At 41.9% G+C, this 18,811-nt stretch overlaps 1 protein-coding gene across 1 annotated transcript; it reads right to left on the minus strand.

Annotated features, from left to right (window-relative positions):
* Positions 1-16,532: 16,532 nt before the first annotated feature.
* Positions 16,533-18,264, minus strand: LOC117093812 (dnaJ homolog subfamily C member 7-like). The gene has a single exon (XM_033229294.1). The coding sequence runs from the start codon at positions 17,437-17,439 to the stop codon at positions 16,543-16,545; it is 897 nt and encodes a 298-aa protein (XP_033085185.1). The 5' UTR covers positions 17,440-18,264; the 3' UTR covers positions 16,533-16,542.
* Between the last annotated feature and the right edge of the window lie 547 nt (positions 18,265-18,811).

Genomic DNA, 18,811 nt, shown 5'->3' on the forward strand with positions numbered 1-18,811 from the left:
ACACAGAAAACATGAGTTTTGTTACAAATACCTGTATAATTTCCATTCTACCATGAACACTTTAATACACATGCTTTTTAAAATTTATTTATTTTTAGTTTTTATTTTTTGAGACAGAGTCTTGCTCTGTAGCCCAGGCTGGAGTGCAGTGCCCACAATCTCAGCTGACTGCAACTCTTGCCTCCCGGGTTCAAGTAATTCTCCTGCCTCAGCCTCCTGAGTAGCTGGGATTACAGGCGCATGCCACCATGTCGACTAATTTTTGTATTCTTAGTAGAGATGGGGTTTCACCATGTTGGCCAGGCTGGTCTCCAACTCCTGACCTCAAGTGATCCATCCACCTCAGCCTCCCAAAGTGCAGGGATTATAGGTGTGAGCCACTGCGCCTGGCCTAATACATATGCTTTATTACATAACCGATCTATCCTTTTATCATTTGATCCATCCATCAGTCCATCTTACTTTTCTGATGCATTTCAAAGTAGAGTGTTGCAGTAAAATTTTGAAATGCTAACATTCTGCTGGGTGTAGTGGCACATGCCTATAATTCCAGTGCTTTGGGAGGCCAAGGCAGGATAGTCCCTTTAGCTCAGGAGTTTGAGTCCAGTCTGGGCAACATAGAGAGACCTCGTCTCTTTAAACAAAATTAGCTGAGTGTGGTAGCAGGCACTTGTGGTCCCAGCTACTTGGTGGGGCTGAGGTGGGAGGATTGCTTGAGCTCTAAGGGGTTTGAGGCTGCAGTGAGCTATAATCACACCACTGCACTCCAGCCTGGGTGACAGAGCAAGACCCTGTCTCAAAATAAAAGAAAGAAAAAAAATGCTAACATTTGATTCCTTTCTTGGAATTTCTTGTGACTCCTTTATTTCCTCTTGAGAGGCAGAAGCCATATAGCAGAGCAGACAAGGTCTGGAGCCTGACTGCCTGGGCTTGAAATCCATCCCTGTCACCTACTAGCTGTGTGACCTGAGCAACCTTACCGTGATTTAGTGTCCTCATCTGAAACAAGAGGATTATAACAGTTCCTACCTTGTGAAGTTGTTGTGGGACTAAGTGAGGTAGTTACAGGCAGGGCATTTGCAACAGTGCTTGGCGAACAAACACTTGTAGAATGCTAAGTGGCACTAGGCACTGAATACATATTAACTCATTTAATTGTGACCAAAACCTTATGAGGTAGTACTATTATTATAAAATATAATGAATATTAACCTATTATTGTTTGTTTTAGCAGAAATTCATAGAGGAAAAAGTCTGCTTAGTTTGCTTGCAGTGGCACAATTGTCACTCATTGTAAGCTCAAACTCCTGGGTGTAAGCAATCCTCCTGACTCAGCCTCTTGAGTAACTAGGACTACAGATGTGCACCACCACACCCAGCTAATTTTTAAATTCTTTTGTAGAGACAGGGTCTCACCCAGGCTGGTCTTGAACTCCTGGCCTCAAACCATTCTCCCACCTCAGCTTCCCAAAGCATTGGGATTACAGACATGCACCACTGCACCAAGCCTAGTTTTTTAGTTTTAAAACAGACATTTTGAAGTTCATGACAAAGGGAATTCTTTGGAAAGGAAGGCTTTTTGAAAGAAACGGTTCTTTGCCTGTCAAAAACCAAAGTACCCAGAGTCAAAGGTTATGTCATTAACAACTGATTTGGAACAACAGGTGAAGAGTTTCACCTGATCAAATTATATAACGATGCCTGGCCTTGGGGAGGAGAGAGAGAAAGAACCAGGAAGAAGCTGATGACAGTATCTGGAACTTGCCCTAATCCAGGCTGATTTCCACAGTTGGGATAAAAGTACCTACGGATTTGACAGCGAAGGAGAATTGTGCTTTCCTGTGACTATTTGGACTGGGGCTTGGGGGTGGGATAAAGTGAGGTAGCTCTTGATGTGCAATGCTTTTTTTTTTTCCAACCTCATCCCTCTCTCCAGTTCAAACTAGAACTTGTCATCCAATGCCTCAGGAAAGGGAGGCCATAAGAAACAAAATAAGTTAAATTTTTGGCTTTTGGGCACTAAAAACCAAAGACCTGGCCAAAAAGTAAAAATAAAAACATCTAAAATCCCAGCACGTGGGGAGGCCAAGGTGGGCTGATCACCTGAGGTCAGGAGTTCAAGACCAGCCTGGCCAACATGACAAAACCCCTTCTCTACTAAAAATACAAAAAAATTAGCTGGGCATGGTGGCACATACTTATAGTCCCAGCTACTCAGGAGGTAGAGGCAGGAGAATCACTTTAACCCGGGAGGCAGAGGTTACAGTGTGCCAAGATCAAGCCACTGGACTCCAGCCTGGGCAACAGAGCAAGACTGTCTCAGAACAAGCAAAAACAAATAAAAAACATGTTTGCTAAAGTTATTTCTGGTTCCAGAGAAGACAGAAATTCTCTGGACTGAAAGAAAGTCCCAGGCAAACAGTTGGTCACCCTACTTGGGAGGGTTCTTCTGTTTCCAATTATACTTGATATTTGTAAAATAAATGCAGTATTGTTATGTTATATTAAGAATTCAGCATTCTACTAATAAATGCAAGGCTTGGCAATCTTTCAGTGTCCCTACTACATATGACATAAATAGCTGGAACTTCTAAAATTTTTAGGAGCTGCCCTTGCTGACTTGAGTTGACTATAATTTTCAATAGTTCCTTTTTTATTTTTGAGACAGAGTCTTGCTCTGTTGCCTAGGCTGGAGTGCAGTGATGCAATCACAGCTCACTACAGCCTTGACCTACAGGACTCAAGCAATCCTCCCATTTCAGCAACCTGAGTAGCTTGGACTACAGGCATGTGCCATCATATCCAGCTAATTTTTTATTTTATTTTTTGTAGAGACAGGGTCTCATTATTTTGTTAAGGCTGGTCTCGAACTCCCAGGCTCAAGCGATCCTCCCACTTGGCCTCCTGAGTAGCTAGGTCTACAGGTGCACACCACCACGCCTGGCTAATTGTTAAATTTTTTGTAGAGGTGAGGTCTAACTATATTGCCCAAGCTATTTGTTCCTATTTTTTGCTTTTTAATTTAAAATTATTATTTTAAGCACTTTATATGAGTAAACTATGTAAAGGATAATTCATACATAGCACTTTCCATTTGTTTTGTATAACCATGTTTATTTGCCCCAGGAAACTGGAAGTGAAATATAAGCAACATGGAGTTATAGTTAAAAGCATAGGCTCAAGAGCCAGACTGTTTGGGTTTGAATCCTAGCCTTGCCCCTTATTAGCTGTGTGATGTTGGACTAGTTCCATTTCTTCATCTGCAAAATGGGAACTGAAATAGTATCTACATAATAAGATGGTTGTGAGGATGAAATTAGTTAATATATGTAAGGTGCTATAATGATGCTGGGCACGTCATCGGCACTCAAGGATTGTTAGGTGATTTGCAAGTTTTATTTTGTTTTGTTTGAGATGGAGTCTCGCTTTGTCACCCAGGCTGAAGTGCAGTGGCACGATCTCAGATCACTACAACCTCCACCTCCTGGTTCAAGGGATTGTACTGCCTCAGCCTCCCAAGCAGCTGGGATTACAGGTATGCACCACCATGCCCAGCAAATATTTGTATTTTTGGTAGGGATGGGGTTTCATGTTGGCCAGGCTGTTCTCTAACTCCTGACCCCATGTGATCTGCCCACCTCAGCCTCCTGAAGTGTTGGGATTACAGGCGTGAGCCACTGCGCCCAGCCAATTTGCAAGTTATTTTGCCTTACTAATGAAGCCCAAAAATTTACCCACAGTTCTTTATTTCCCTAGTTAAAACTTCACTAAGAATTGAGAAGGTGGGAGAGAATATTTTCTGACAAGACACATTGTTTTCCCTCTCTAACTTTTTTTTTTTTTTTTTTTTTTTTTTTTTTTTTTTTTTTTTTTTTTTTTTTGAGACGGAGTCTTGCTCTGCCGCCCAGGCTGGAGTGCAGTGGCCGGGTCTCAGCTCACTGCAAGCTCCGCTCCTGGGTTTACGCATTCTCCTGCCTCAGCCTCCCAAGCAGCTGGGACTACAGGCGCCGCCATGTCGCCCGGCTAGTTTTTTTGTATTTTTTAGTAGAGACGGGGTTTCACCATGTTAGCCAGGATGGTCTCGATCTCCTGACCTCGTGATCCGCCGTCTCGGCCTCCCAAAGTGCTGGGATTACAGGCTTGAGCCACCGCGCCCGGCCCCTCTCTAACTTTTAATAGGACTGTCCTACGGATTGAATTGTTTCTTCCCAGTTCCAGCACCCAAAGTGACTGTATTTGAAGATTACAACTTTGGGAGATGATTAAATATCATAAGAGTGAGGCCTTAATATGATGAGCCTGGTGGCCTTATAAGAAGAGGAGGAAATCAATCGATCAATCAATCACTCTGTCTCTCTCTCCCTCCCTCTAACTCTCTCCCTCTCTCCCTCTCGCCTTCTCCCCCTCTCCCTCTCCTTCCCTCCCTCCCTCTCTTCATCAAGCAAGGAAAGGCCTTGTGAGGACACAGTGAGAAGACAGCCCTCTACAAGCCAGGAAGAGAACTCTCACCAAGGCCCAAACTTGCTGAACGTTGATCTGGGACTTTTGGCCTCCAGCACAGTGAGAAAAGTAATTTCTGGCCGGGCGCGGTGGCTCAAGCCTGTAATCCCAGCACTTTGGGAGGCCGAGACGGGTGGATCACGAGGTCAGGAGATCAAGTCCATCCTGGCTAACACGGTGAAACCCCGTCTCTACTAAAAAATACAAAAAACTAGCGGGGCGAGGTGGCGGGCGCCTGTAGTCCCAGCTACGTGGGAGGCTGAGGCAGGAGAATGGCGTGAACCCAGGAGGCGGAGCTTGCAGTGAGCTGAGATCCGGCCACTGCACTCCAGCCTGGGCGGCAGAGCGAGACTCCGGCTCAAAAAAAAAAAAAAAAAAAAGAGAAAAGTAATTTCTGTTGTTTAAGCCATCCAGTCTATGGTATTTTGTTATGGCAGCCAAAGCTGACTAAAATAGATTACTAATTAATAAGTAGTAAAGACCTGGGGAAAATTCTTAGAATTGCATTTATTGGCCAAAGAATGGCCAAGTTTCTTCTCCTGCCTGAGCTATACAAAGGTACCTGATGACTGGGAAGAATGATGACTGGGAAGAATGATGAAGTGGAAAGAAGACCTGACTTCTTTTTTTTTTTTTTTTTTTTTTGAGATGGAGTCTTGCTGTCGCCCGGGTTGGAGTGCAGTGGCCGGATCTCAGCTCACTGCAAGCTCCACCTCCCGGGTTTACGCCATTCTCCTGCCTCAGCCTCCCGAGTAGCTGGGACTACAGGCGCCAGCCACCTCGCCCGGCTAGCTTTTTGTATTTTTTCGTAGAGACGGGGTTTCACCGTGTTAGACAGGATGGTCTCGAACTCCTGACCTCGTGATCCGCCTGTCTCGGCCTCCCAAAGTGCTGGGATTACAGGCTTGAGCCACCGCGCCCGACCTTTTTTTTTTTTTTGAGACGGAGTCTCACTGTGTCGCCCAGGCTGGAGTGCAGTGGTGCGATCTTGGCTCACTGCAAGCTCTGCCTCCTGGGTTCACGCCATTCTCCTGCCTCAGCCTCCCGAGTAGCTGGGACTACAGGCACCCGCCACCACACACGGCTAGTTTTTGTATTTTTTTTTTTTTTTTGAGGCGGAGTCTCGCTCTGTCGCCCGGACTGGAGTGCAGTGGTGCGATCTTGGCTCACTGCAAGCTCCGCCTCCCGGGTTTACGCCATTCTTCTGCCTCAGCCTCCTGAGTAGCTGGGACTACAGGCGCCCGCCACCTCGCCCGGCTAGTTTTTGTATTTTTAGTAGAGACGGGATTTCACCGTGTTAGCCAGGGTGGTCTCGATCTCCTGACCTCGTGATCCACCCGCCACGGCCTCCCAAAGTGCTGGGATTACAGGCTTGAGCCACCACGCCCGGCAAGACCTGACTTCTTGGCCCAGCCCTGCCCCTCGCCAGCTGAGTCATCTTGGGCATGTCTTATAACTCCTCCACTCCTCAATTTTATCCTCAGTACAAAATGAGGCATAAGAGATTAATATATTGATCTTTGTATAAAAGGGTTTAGCTACATGTTGAATTGATGACAAGGCTGAGATGAAGGAGCAGAAATATAGACTAAAGACCAAGAACTTAGAATACAAAGTAGTTGGAGCCAGAAGCAACTGTCATGAGAAGCCCCTAGGTCTTTTCAGAGAGGTTGAGAAGGGTACTGTGTTTTCCACAGGAGTTGGAATGGGGGATTGAGTCAATCCTACCAGGTCTTAAGAGGCAGGGAAACCTTGGCTGTCATTTGGGTTACCAAGAGGTTTTGGCTATATGCTCCCTAAATCATCTTCTAGCTCTTAGGTTCTGTAACTTAATGATTAAGGGGAAGAATAGGTGATGAGGAAAGGGGGAAAGAGGGAGGCTGAGGACTCATTTGTGCTAGAAATGAAATATATGACTGGTCTCCACATTCTCCTTTACTGCTGCAAAATACAGGGGTCTGTCTTCCTTCTTTCACATATGTATTTCTCTACGTCCATGATATTCATTTTAACTTGGTTGGGGTGCCCTGTCTGGGTCTTCAGCACTCTCTTGGATAGACTTGGTCATGTAGGTCACGGGAAAATGCTGTCCCTCTCACCTGTCTCATCTCAACTTAAGATTCTATTGACTTCAAAGATTCTTTTTAATTACTATACCTGCAGGGTATGTGTCAAATGAGGCTAACCTCTCACATAAATGTTGGGTTCTAGCTCTGCTACCCACTACCATGTGCCTTTGAGCAAGTCACTTAAGCAGTCTATGCTACATGTCATTTTGTTTTTAAAATCTATTAGGCAGCAATAAACAAAACACATACCTCATATGGTTTTGAAGGATAATTAGAAATTCTCTTTAAATTTGAGTCCTGTGGGAACAGGGACCATATCTTTCTTGTTCTCATGCTTAGCCTGTAGTAGGTTCTCAGTAATTATTTTTTGAATGAATACAAATGGCTTAGCCTGGTGACTAAAGCATAGTAAGTGCCCAATAAAAGGTGTCTCTCTCTATATCTCCTTCTCTAGTGGTCATCAGTTGTTTTGCTTACCCAAAAGCTAGTGTAACTTTATTCTATTTTTTTTGAGACAAAGTCTGTATCTGTTACCCAGTCTACAGTGCAGTAGGGTAATCACAGCTCATTGCAGCCCAAGAATTCAAGACCAGCCTGGGCAACACGATGAAACCCCATCTCTACAAAAAATACAAAATTAACTGAGTGTGGTGGTGTGTGTCTGTTGTCCCAGCTACTCCAGAGGCTGAGATAGGAGGATCAGCTGAGCCCAGGATGATCGAGGTTGCTACTGTATGTACTCCAGCATGGGTGACAGAGGGAGATGCTGACACACACACACACACACACACACACACACACACACACACAATGAATGCTATTTGTAATAAATTCACAGGATCACAGGATTTTAAGAATTGGGTGGAACCTTTGAGATTATTGAGTATGAAACCTCCAAAGTTTATAAGTAAGGAAACTGAGGCCCAGAAAGCTGAAGTGTTTGGAGAACGTAACACAGTCAGTAGCAGCACCAGGAAGAAAACCAGGTCTTCTGACTTCTAATCTCGTGCTTTTAATTCCACAGTAGGGTTTTCTTTTTCAGACAAAGCTTATTAGTGATCTTTGATTAAGAAAACTTGACAGCAGTTTTGTAGTCCTACTGTTCTTTGAGTTAAGAACTTAAGATTCTATTGACTTCAAAGATTCTTTTTAATTACTATTATACTTTAAGTTCTGGGATACATGAGCAGAACATGCAGGTTTGTGACATAGGTATGCATGTGCCATGGTGGTTTGCTGCACCCATCAACCCGTCATCTACATTAGGTATTTCTCCTAATGCTATCCCTCCCCTAGCCCCCCACCCCCCAACAGGTGTGTGATGTTCCCCTCCCTGTGTCCATGTGTTCTCATTGTTCAACTCCCACTTATGAGTGAGAACTAACTTCAAAGATTCTATCTCAAACAAACAAAGGAAAGAAACTAAAGAAATAGTCCAAGCAATTCTGAGAAAAGCAAAACAGGAATCTATGTTATCTGGTCTCAGTGCTAGTTTTTCTTTTTTTAGGAAATCTAGTCTTAGTGTATCTGTGGAATGAATAATTTACTGAATCATAAATACACTGATCAAAATTGCTTTACAAAATTGTTTAAATGAGTCTAGGTTATTTTTCCTTTTGGCATATTTTTAAATCCAAAACGTACTGTCAAGTATATTTAAGTAATCCTTATTGCTCCCACTGAGAACTTAGGAATTCTCTAACAGCTCTGTTTAGTCTTTAATTAATATAATCTTGGTTATTATTGTGTGCTGAAAACTGTAAAGAATATAGGAAAGAAAACATGAACCCTCCTCTTAAGAAGCTTAAAGTCTAGTTGCAGGCAAACATGTATAGACCTAATTACAACACAAAGAGGAATGAATTAGATGCCATAAGGGAGGTATTAGCAAAGTGGAATGAGGGTATACAAGAAAGATTATAGTAATGCCAACTGGGCAGAGTGGGAAAGGCTATTCCGTGATTTGTGGCAGAAAGGAAGAACGGAAAGACTCTATAGTTCGTGTGGTCTGTAAGACTTCCTCACAAAGTTAAAGTTGGGGAACTTATACAGCTTAAATACTTAGGATGCATGTCTGGGCTGTTGGGGCCCTCAGAACAGGTAGTTTCCCCATACCCATCCAAGAGAATCTATCTTTTGGTTCATAAAATTCTGAATTGAAGAATCTATTTAATTACTACTATGTATGGGTATCTGATTTAGATGGAGCCTACCAAACAATTAAAATCAAAGTTCTGGCATGCCAAGTAGGCAAAAACAGGCAAGCAGTCCTTTGAACAGAATTCTCTTTAAATGAGACTTGCTTCTTTTTGGATTTTCTGACAAAGTAGGATAGGTATGTACTTTGATAAAAGAGAGGGACATACAGGAAAATCATTTCTTAATTTATATACATATATATATATTTTTTCTCACATTCATTCACTGGCACTTTCTTTTGTGTTCAAAAACCACCTTAAAAGAAGGTAAAATGGCTAGGCAGAAGTTCCCCTAAAAAAAAAAAAAAAAAAAAAAACTAAAATTTGCCTGAATGTCAGTAAGAATGAATGGTAAAATACCTATTCTGTTCAGTTGGAATATAGGTCCATAAACTACTTCTCTCATAGCCTTGAAACCCTGAGAACAAGTTGAGTCAATGTGAGGACGGAGTTTTAATTAGCTATTCTTGCTTTCTTGATTTAAATAAGACTCTCATTTTATGAGTGCCTGTATTATTTTTCAACCTCCGGTCACTTATGATATGCGGGTACTAATGGAGCAAAGGACATCTATCACTGGATAAACATGAACACTATATTTTTCTTGAGGGACAATACGTATTCTTAGGACTGTTACTGAATTACGTTTTACTAGTCCTAAAATATTTAGAGTTATGTACTTAAAAGATACAGAGCATAGGTATTAGATCCACACAAAGTATTTTAGTCAGTGAATGTTCAATGTAGCAGGTAGAGACGAACTTAGCACGTCTTGTAGACTGAACTGGGAACAGACTCTTCAGCCATAAAATGCACTTAACAGTCTATTTAATAGTGGTAAGGTCCTTGAAAATGCAATATCCATGCTAATCTTGCCTTTTTCTAAATCACAGATGAAAAATAGGTCAGTTAGGTAGAGCCTTCTCTTTCTATTTAAAGTGTGACATTTAATCTATTTAAACAACTACCAAAACTTTATTAATTCAATGTAAGATAAGCGTGCTGAGAAAGTAGAGAACTTTATTAAGAACACAAGGTTTTCCAAAATTTGATTTGGATGTCTTAGATCTCAGGACTCAGTAAAAATCTCTACATGGGGGTTTCGATCAAATCAGGAGCAGCAAGTAAGGACCAGAAAAGAGCAACCCAGAATGTAATTAAATCTCACACTGTGAAATAGCTTAAAGGAACTATTTTACAAAAGGTAAGAGGCAAAAATTAGAAGAGGAGCCTCCAGAGAAAGGTTTTCTGCTTCCCTGATGCCTCTAGGGAAAATTCATTTGGGAAGCGAAGTATACACAACCAGAAAGCTTCCAGCAGAGAACAAACCAAGGAGTCAAATTAGTGTCTAATAGAAGTAGATACCAGCTTTGATGCATTTCATTTAAACCACAGTGTTCTGTAGAATTCTTCGGAGAAGAAAATGCAGAGTATCTGATGAATTGTAATTATGTTTCACTGGGGTCTATTTTGGAGAATGTTCACACTTTTCCAGCCCCTCTCATTTCTTTGAATAGGATTTAGTACTTTCTGGCCCCGCCCTTCCAATCAGCCCAAATGTTTACCTAGGGTAATGCAGTAGTTCCATCTTTCCCAGGAATAGTTATAAAGAACAAGCACTCCAGTATTTTAAAAGTAAACACCACAACAATATTCCACAACAGCTTTGGATAGGGGCTTTGAAATAATGTTTTTTTAATTTTAAAATTTCTTCTCATACTATGCTTTCTCTTTTTAAATTAAATTTTTTTTCGTTTGTTTTTAACTTAATAGAGACGAGATCTCACTATATTGCCCAGGCTGGTTTTCATCTCCTGGGCTCAAGCAATCCTCCCACCTCAGCCTCCCAAAGTGTTGGGATTACAGGTGCGAGCCACTGTGTCCAGTCATTACATACTTTCATGGGTTGTAGACTTGGATGCTACAGTTGAAGGGAGAAGATGCTTTCCTCCTCTAAGCTCTCTTCTCTGGATCCTAAAGAAATCCTGGATGAGAAAGGGCACTTAGAGGTTATTTCTTTTGCTTAAGTGACTACTGTAGATTCAATAACAGTTTAGTTCTGTTCAGTTCAGCTATTATTCCAGAAAACTAACTCCATCAATTATAGGAAATAACTTTTTATAGATAGAGTTTTTACAAACCTATATTCACTACATATCTAGGAAGGATTATTTTCCTTTACACCATTAAAGCACCCAGGTTCTTTCCTTCATTTTATGAGAATCATTCCGGTGATATGTAGTAGCTACTATTATTGGGCACATGTGGTATCTCATTTAGATTTTTAAATCTATGTTTCTAGAGGCAGAGTGCTGTCTTGACAATATCTGCTGTCTCCTTTCTCATTAAAACTAAACCCCAAACCTACTATCAAACAAAACAGTGATACAAAAATCACATCCTACATATTTTGTGTCCTGCCCCTCTCCTCAGATTCATTTTTAGTTTGGCAATCTTTTATAACTTTGGTGAACAAAAACAAAAACTCAAGTAAGAAGAAAAGACTTTATTTTGTGTTTTACCCTGTTTCACTGGCAAAGACTTTGATCCCTTACTATAAATAAAAATCTATTTCAAAATCTAGCTTTAAATCTTGATGTATTTACTGTAAATTTTACAAGTTGGAACCTCCTACTATCTTGATTTATATGATTTTAAATGGAGTTCTTACCATTTCCCTCGGGAAGAATTTTTGATTTGAATAGTTCTTACTGGCAGGTTGCTTCCTTTATGTTTAGCCCAAATTTTAATTTTCAAAGACCATTTTAGACAAGTACCATGATAACTCTAAGCCAATGGATCTGTGTGCCACATAATAGAGTGTGACAATCCACTCAGTTGTGAAAGACACTGAAGATAAAGTAATAAAGCAGCATTTGTGTTATCACATTGGCTTTACAAATCTGCTTAAGCACTGACCCAACAGTGTTATTCACTATTGGGAATTATGGATGTTTATAATTGTCCCAAAATGCATTGGGCTAAGTTATACTATACATCATAGATTTAAAATTAAATTCAAGATCCTGGGCTGAGAGAGATGCAGGTTTGTGACACTCCTTGGAGGTTTGGGGGTCCATGAACCAATGAATACATTATATTGTCACATTAAAGAACTTTTTATCTGTAAAGATGTCACATGTATTTTTTTATGGTCCATATAACAAACTTATTCTTTTTTTTTTTTTTTTTTTTTTTGAGACGGAGTCTTGCTCTGCCACCCAGGCTGGAGTGCAGTGGCCGGCTCTCAGCTCACTGCAAGCTCCGCCTCCCGGGTTCACGCCATTCTCCTGCCTCAGCCTCCCGAGTAGCTGGGACTACAGGCGCCCGCCTCGTCGCCCGGCTAGTTTTTGTATTTTTTTAGTAGAGACGGGGTTCACCGTATTAGCCAGGATGGTCTCGATCTCCTGACCTCGTGATCCGCCCGTCTCGGCCTCCCAAAGTGCTGGGATTACAGGCTTGAGCCACCGCGCCGGCCACAAACTTATTCTTATATGTATGATTATATACACATATATGGTTGAAACATCTGTATGTTTGTATATATATGAGAATAATTCCAGCTGGCATCTGAAATTGACAGTAAAATAACAATGATTATATTCTTCTGGACTGTGTATAAATTACTGGTGTAAGCTCCTTAAGGGCAGGCTATTTAGTCAATAAATATTTGTTGAATGAATATATTCACAAGTAATTATAAATTTAACTTGATTTGTGTCACTTAAACAATAGAAGTCAAAACCACTCTATTCACAGTAGAAAACAATTCATTTTTAGGTCTGGTGTGGTGGCTCACGCCCATAATCCCAGGACTTTGGGAGGCTGAGGTGGGTGAATCACTTGAGCTCAGGAGTTTGAGACCAGCTTGGCCAATAGAGAAACCCCGTCTCGACTAAAAATACAAAAATAAACTGGGCATGGTGGTGGGCACCTATAATCCCAGCTACTCAGGAGGCTGAGGCAGGATAATTGCTTGAATCTAGGAGGTGGAGGTTGCAGTGAGCTGAGATCGTACCACTGCACTCCAGCCAGGGCAACAGAGCCAGACTCTGTCTCAAAAAAGGAAGAAATGAAGGAAAGGAAGGAAAGGAAGAGAAGGAAGGAAGGAAGGAAGGAAGGAAGGAAGGAAGGAAGGAAGGAAGGAAGGAAGGAAGAAAGGGGAGGAAGGGCGGGCATATTTCTTAGCTCTTTCCACAGAAAGGACTAAAACCAAAAACCAATCCAATAGCAATGAGCATCCTCAGCATATAGGTTGTGGTCTTGAAATACCGTTTGCTGCTAAAAGGAACCAGGGTTCTTGAAGAAATAGCTAATTACAGGTTTGGAAAATAAACATACAAAAATAAACCTGGAACATCTTGTTATACCAGAAAGCAAGGAAACTATGATCCAAGTAAAGACTGCTAGGTCATGTCAATAGGACTCAGGAGCCAACTTAAAGAGACTCCCATTAGCCGTGAGACACATTGAACACCAGTAAGCACAGTAACTACACTGGATTGAAACACATCAAATGTGAATTGTCTGTCACATGCTCCATGAGTTTATGATACTTTTAAAAAAAATTGTCACCAATGGGGAAGCTAATAAACCAACTCATTATTTTGAAACTTCTTCCCTTCCCCTTCCCTCTCCCTTTCTTTCACACACACACACACACACACACACACACACACACACACACGATCACCCTTGTTTCAAAACACAGAATAGACTCACAGATGAGAGGAATCTCTTTTGGAACTTCAGAAACCAACCTCATATTTGGAGGAACCAAATTGGAATCAACTTAAAACTGAATTGGTTTTTTTCTTGATGAAGTCTTGCTCTGTCTCCCAAGTTGGAGTACAGTGGTGGGGTGATCTTGGCTCACTGACATCTCTGCCTCCCAGGTTCAAGCGATTCTCATACCTCAGCCTGCTGAGTAGCTGAGATTATAGATGCACACCACCACACCCAGCTAATTTTTGTTTGTTTGTTTGTTTGTTTTGAGACAGAGTCTCGCTCTGTCACCCAGGCTGGAGTGCAGTGGCATGATCTCGGCTCACTGCAATCTCCGTCTCCCAGGTTCATGCCATTCTCCTGCCTCAGCCTCCTGAGTAGCTGGGACTACAGGCAACCACCACCACGCCTGGCTAATCTTTTGTATTTTTAGTAGAGACAGGGTTTCACCGTGTTAGCCAGGATGGTCTCGATCTCCTGACCTTGTGATCCACCCGCCTCGGCCTCCCAAAGTGCTGGGATTATAGGCGTGATCCACCATGCCCGGCCTTGTATTTTTAATAGAGATGGGGTTTCACCATGGTGGCCAGGCTGGTCTCTAACTCCTGGCCTCAAGTGATCTGCCCACCTCGGCCTCCCAAAAGGCTGAGATTCCAGGCATCAGCTACTGAGCCTGACCTACTTTTAATTTCCTTTCTTCCCTCTCTCCTTTTTTCATTCCTTCCCTCCCTTCTTTCTTTTTTCCTTTCTTCCTTCCAATAATTCAATAAAATAAATCCTGAATGTATATCAATACTTTACTTCTAGGCCAGGAGCAGTGGCTCACTTTGGGAGGCTAAGGTGGGCAGATTGCTTGAGGTCAGGAGTTTGAGACCAGCCTGGCCAACGTGGTGAAACCCCACTTCTACCGAAAATACAAAAAAATTAGCCAGGCGTAGTGGTGTGGGCCTGTAGTCCCAGCTACTTGGGAGGCTGAGGCAGGAGAATCGCTTTGAACCTGCGAGGCGGAGGTTGCAGTGAGCTGAGATTGCACCACTGTACTCCAGCCTGGGCGACAGAGAGCAAGATTCTGTCTCAAAAAAAAAAAAAAAGAAAAGAAAAGAAAAGAAAAGAAAGAAATGTTTAACTTTATCTTTCATGTTTAATTCATTTTTCCCATGCCAAGAATCATGGTCTCAAAATGCCAGGCATGATAGAATTTGAATAGCATATATATCTTCATTTTCTTTATCCCACTTTATACATACAGTAGTCTCAGAATAACATTTCCAACCCTAATACCCACAATACGATTACTAACAATTATTTATTTTAACAGATTTTTTTCCCTTAATGTATATCACACTAGGAATTAACCATCAAATTACTGTGGTTTTTTCTTTTTGTTTCTTTGAGACAGGATCTTACTCTGTCGTCTAGGCTGGAGTGCAGCTGCACAATCATGGCTCACTGCATCCTCAACCTCCTGGGCTCATGTGATCCTTCCACCTCAGCCTCCCAAGTAGCTGGGACCACAGGTGTGTGCCACCACACTCAGATAATTTTTAAAATTTTTTTGTAGAGATGGAGTCTCCCTGTGTTGTCCAGGCTGGTCTTGAACTGCTGTGCTCAAGTGATCCTCGTGCCTGTGCCTCCCAAAGTGCTGGGATCACAGTCATGAGCCACTGCACCCAGGCCCTACTATGTTTTTTCTATTTCTTCTTTTTTTTAATGCGGTCTCGTTATATTGCCCAGGCTGGCGTCAAACTCCTGGGCTCAAGTGATCCTTCTGCCTCACAGCCTCCTGAGTAACTGGGATTACAGCTGGGCCATTATGCTGGCTAAATCATATGTTTTAAAGTCACTTGGAACAGTCTCTGTGTAGCTGAAACATCAGCTGGATATATAGTTAAGTTCTTTTGTTTCATTTTATTTTTGAATTTTAGGAATTTATTTTTTCCATTTTAATTTTGCTTCGTCATTAATTTAATCAGCACATTTCATATTCTGACTTCCTTTAAATAAGCCTGAAAATGAATAAAAGTAACTAAGATCTATGTTTTAATCATTTTAATCAATTTAATCATTGTTCAGATACTTATTGCTGTATCTCTTAGGGAAATTGTGCAGTGTCTCACACCAGCATTTCCAAAAGTGTGTTTCACGGACCACTCTTCAGGGCGAGAAGTGGGTGGTGGGGTGGGTGTGAAGATAGGAGTCTATAGTCAAATAAGGCTGAAAATCCTATATTCTCTTGGAGAATCATGATGTACATAACATACAAAAGGCTTTGAAAGCCAGGTGCAGTGGCATGTGCTTATAATTCTGTCTTCTTGGGAGTCTGAGGCAGGAAGATTACCTTAAGCCAGGATTTTGAGAGCAGCCTGGCAACATAGTGAGACCCTGCCTTAAAAAACAGGCACCAAGAAGATCTGAAGTAAGGAACCTTTTTTCCTTAGATTTGCATAACCTAGTGTTTTAAAATTTATTTATCTGGGCCAGGTGTGGTGACTCACGCCCGTAATCCCAGCACTTTGGCAGCCAAGGCAAGCGGATCACCTGAGGTCAGGAGTTCGAGACCAGCCTGGCCAACATGGTGAAACCTCATCTCTACTAAAAACAGAAAAATTAGCTAGGTATGGTGGCAGGCGCCTGTAATCCCAGCTACTGAGGAGGCTAAGGCAAGAGTATCGCTTGAACCCGGGAGGCGGAGGTTGCAGTAAGCTGAGATTGTACCACTACACTCCAGCCTGGATGATAGAGTGAAACTCTGTCTCAATAAATAAATACATAAATAAATAAATAAATAAATAAAATTTGTCTGTATGAAGAGACTGTCCTCACACCTTTTTTTCTCTTTTTTGTTTTCTATTTTAATAAAGTTAAAGAGTAAAATAAAAATTCACAAGCTGCTTCCTTGTCCATCTGCCTACCTCCCTCCCCTAACTGCAGTCTTTGGCACTGGTTCGTTATCCTTCACCGCATTCACACAGACACTGGATATCCAACTGAGAAAACAGAACTGCTCTAAGTACATGGAGACATGATGTGAATGGTGTCCACATCCAAGATTAAACTGTGTGACTCTGCATTTTCTGGCTTCTGGGTGGTTGCTCTTCATTAGGCAAATAGAAAAAAATTCCCTGGACCAGATGCTTCAAAGCTGAAGCCCCAAGACTACTGAAGAATGCCTTGAAGATACTATTTGCATCAAAATCACCCATATTCATGCCCTCCTTGTCCAGGTCCTGGCCACTCTCCTGGAGAGTCTTTTTCTTGGGATCAGAGAAGATGGTAAAGGCCTCTCCAATTTCTTTGAACCTCCCCTCCTCCTTCTGAACTTCAGCACTGCCTCCACTGTGCCAATCTGGATGGTGCATCAAGGCCCATTTGTGATAAGCTTTCTTGATCTTGTCCTCAGAGGCATTCTTGTCCATTCCCAGAATCTTGTAGTAATCTTTCTTCTTATCCTTCTTCAGTTTCAGCTGTGCATTTTTTAGGAGCTGTTTGTGTTCTTTTGTTTTCTCTATCTGATATACTTTTTCATAATTGTGCACTGCTTCTTCATACTGTTTTGTGTTCATGTAACACTGAGCTCTTCTCAAGTAGGCTTTTAAATAGGTGTCATTGAGCTTCACTGTATTTGCGCAGTCTTGTATTGCATTATCTAGTTTCCTAAGCTTAGAATTAACCATGACCTGATTATAGTAGAGTTTAGTATTTGTTTTTATATTGTTGGGGTTTATCCCCAGGGCTCCCATGTACAGTTCGTATGCTAGCTTGTAATTTCCTTCCTTAAATGCTTTATTTCTGTCTCCTTTCTTTGCTTTGAGTGCTTTGGGATTTCTGCAAGCAATGCAGGCCCGCTCATGGAGCCATCCTGAGAACCTATACAAAAACCTTAACTGCCTTCTCAATACAATCTTCATAATAAAGGCAAAGACTTTACACTTACAGAGGATCTGCATTGGTGGACTCCATTTGTAAAATGTCACTGGCCACAGATTGTGCTTCTGGATAATGACCCAGCATTACTAAATATTCTGCTTTGAGGATTTTGAAGCAATGGCAGGCAGGGGCAAGTAGGAGGGCACAGTCCATGCAGAGAACAACCTTTCTAATATCTTGCTTCTCAAAATCTGTTTTTGCTAACTTCTCATATTCCATGATTGAATTAGCATTCTTGAACTCCTGTTATTCCTGAGCATTTTTATGATCCAGTTCTAGGGCTCTCTGGAAACTGACATACGGCCATGGCATTCTCTGGGGAGAGAGGGGGCACTTGCCCTCTCCTAGATGTCCCTGAACAAAACTGTCATCCAATCTCAATGACTGGTGTGCATCTCCAAGAGCTTCCTAGAACCTTCCAAGCATAATCAATGTGGCTGCTTGATTACTGTAATAGCTAGTATTTTTAGGACATATGCCTAAGGCTTTTGTATAATTGTAAGCTTCATTGTAATCTTTCTTCACGTAATATGCATTTCCTTGTTCCTTGAAATACTCTGCTTTCCATGGTGTACAATTGTTGGTTAGACTTCTCCCTTCCCTAGAAGTGAAGTTCTGATGGGCAGCCAGCAAGTCTAACTTGTCTGGTTTCTGTTAGCACATGGCTCTGCATCTGGCACAGACAGAGCAGATGCTCAGAAAACATTTGGTGAATAAGTGATTGAGTAAAGGAAGCACTACTTAGTATGGTAGCCTTTAGAGAGATATTTTGTTGGCCTGGCGCAATGGCTCGTGCCTATAATCCCAGCACTTTGGGAGGCCAAGGTGGGCAGATCACCTGAGGTCAGGAGTTTGAGACCAGCCTGGCCAACATTGTGAAACCCTGTCTCTACTAAAAAGACAAAAGTTAGCCAGGTGTGGTGGCACATGCCTGTAATTCCAGCTACTCAGGAGGCTGAGGCAGGAGAATTGCTTGAACACGAGAGGCAGAGGTTGCAGTAAGCCAAGATCGTGCCTCTGCACTCCAGCATAGGCAACAGAATGAGACTCTGTCTCAAAAAAAAAAAAAAAAAGAACATTTGGGCATTAGAGACACCAGAACAGCAGTCTGCAACTAGGGAGCCTGGAACCTTCTTCTTTTTTTGTGACAATAGTTATTATCTCACTGAATGAGAGTTCTGTGGAACATGCTTTAGGGAAATGTCACTCTCAAGTTTTCTTATATGTCAGAAGGGGATAATAACACCTGTTCTACCATTATCTCAGAGTTACTGTGAAGATCAGGTGAGCTGGATATGAAAGACTTTTGCTAATGCCTATACTGAAACATGACAATGTAAAGTTTATCTCTAACACTCTGCTACTTAGATGAACTTATGCCCTACATGGGGC

This window comes from Trachypithecus francoisi, unplaced genomic scaffold, assembly GCF_009764315.1.
Source record: "Trachypithecus francoisi isolate TF-2019V2 unplaced genomic scaffold, Tfra_2.0 Lachesis_group12, whole genome shotgun sequence".
In the NCBI taxonomy this organism is placed as follows: Eukaryota; Metazoa; Chordata; class Mammalia; order Primates; family Cercopithecidae; genus Trachypithecus; species Trachypithecus francoisi.

Bases quoted from the DNA above. Each gene is read 5' to 3' on its own strand.
- LOC117093812 (XM_033229294.1), bottom strand. From the start codon at position 17,439: ATGCAGATCCTCTGTAAGTGTAAAGTCTTTGCCTTTATTATGAAGATT.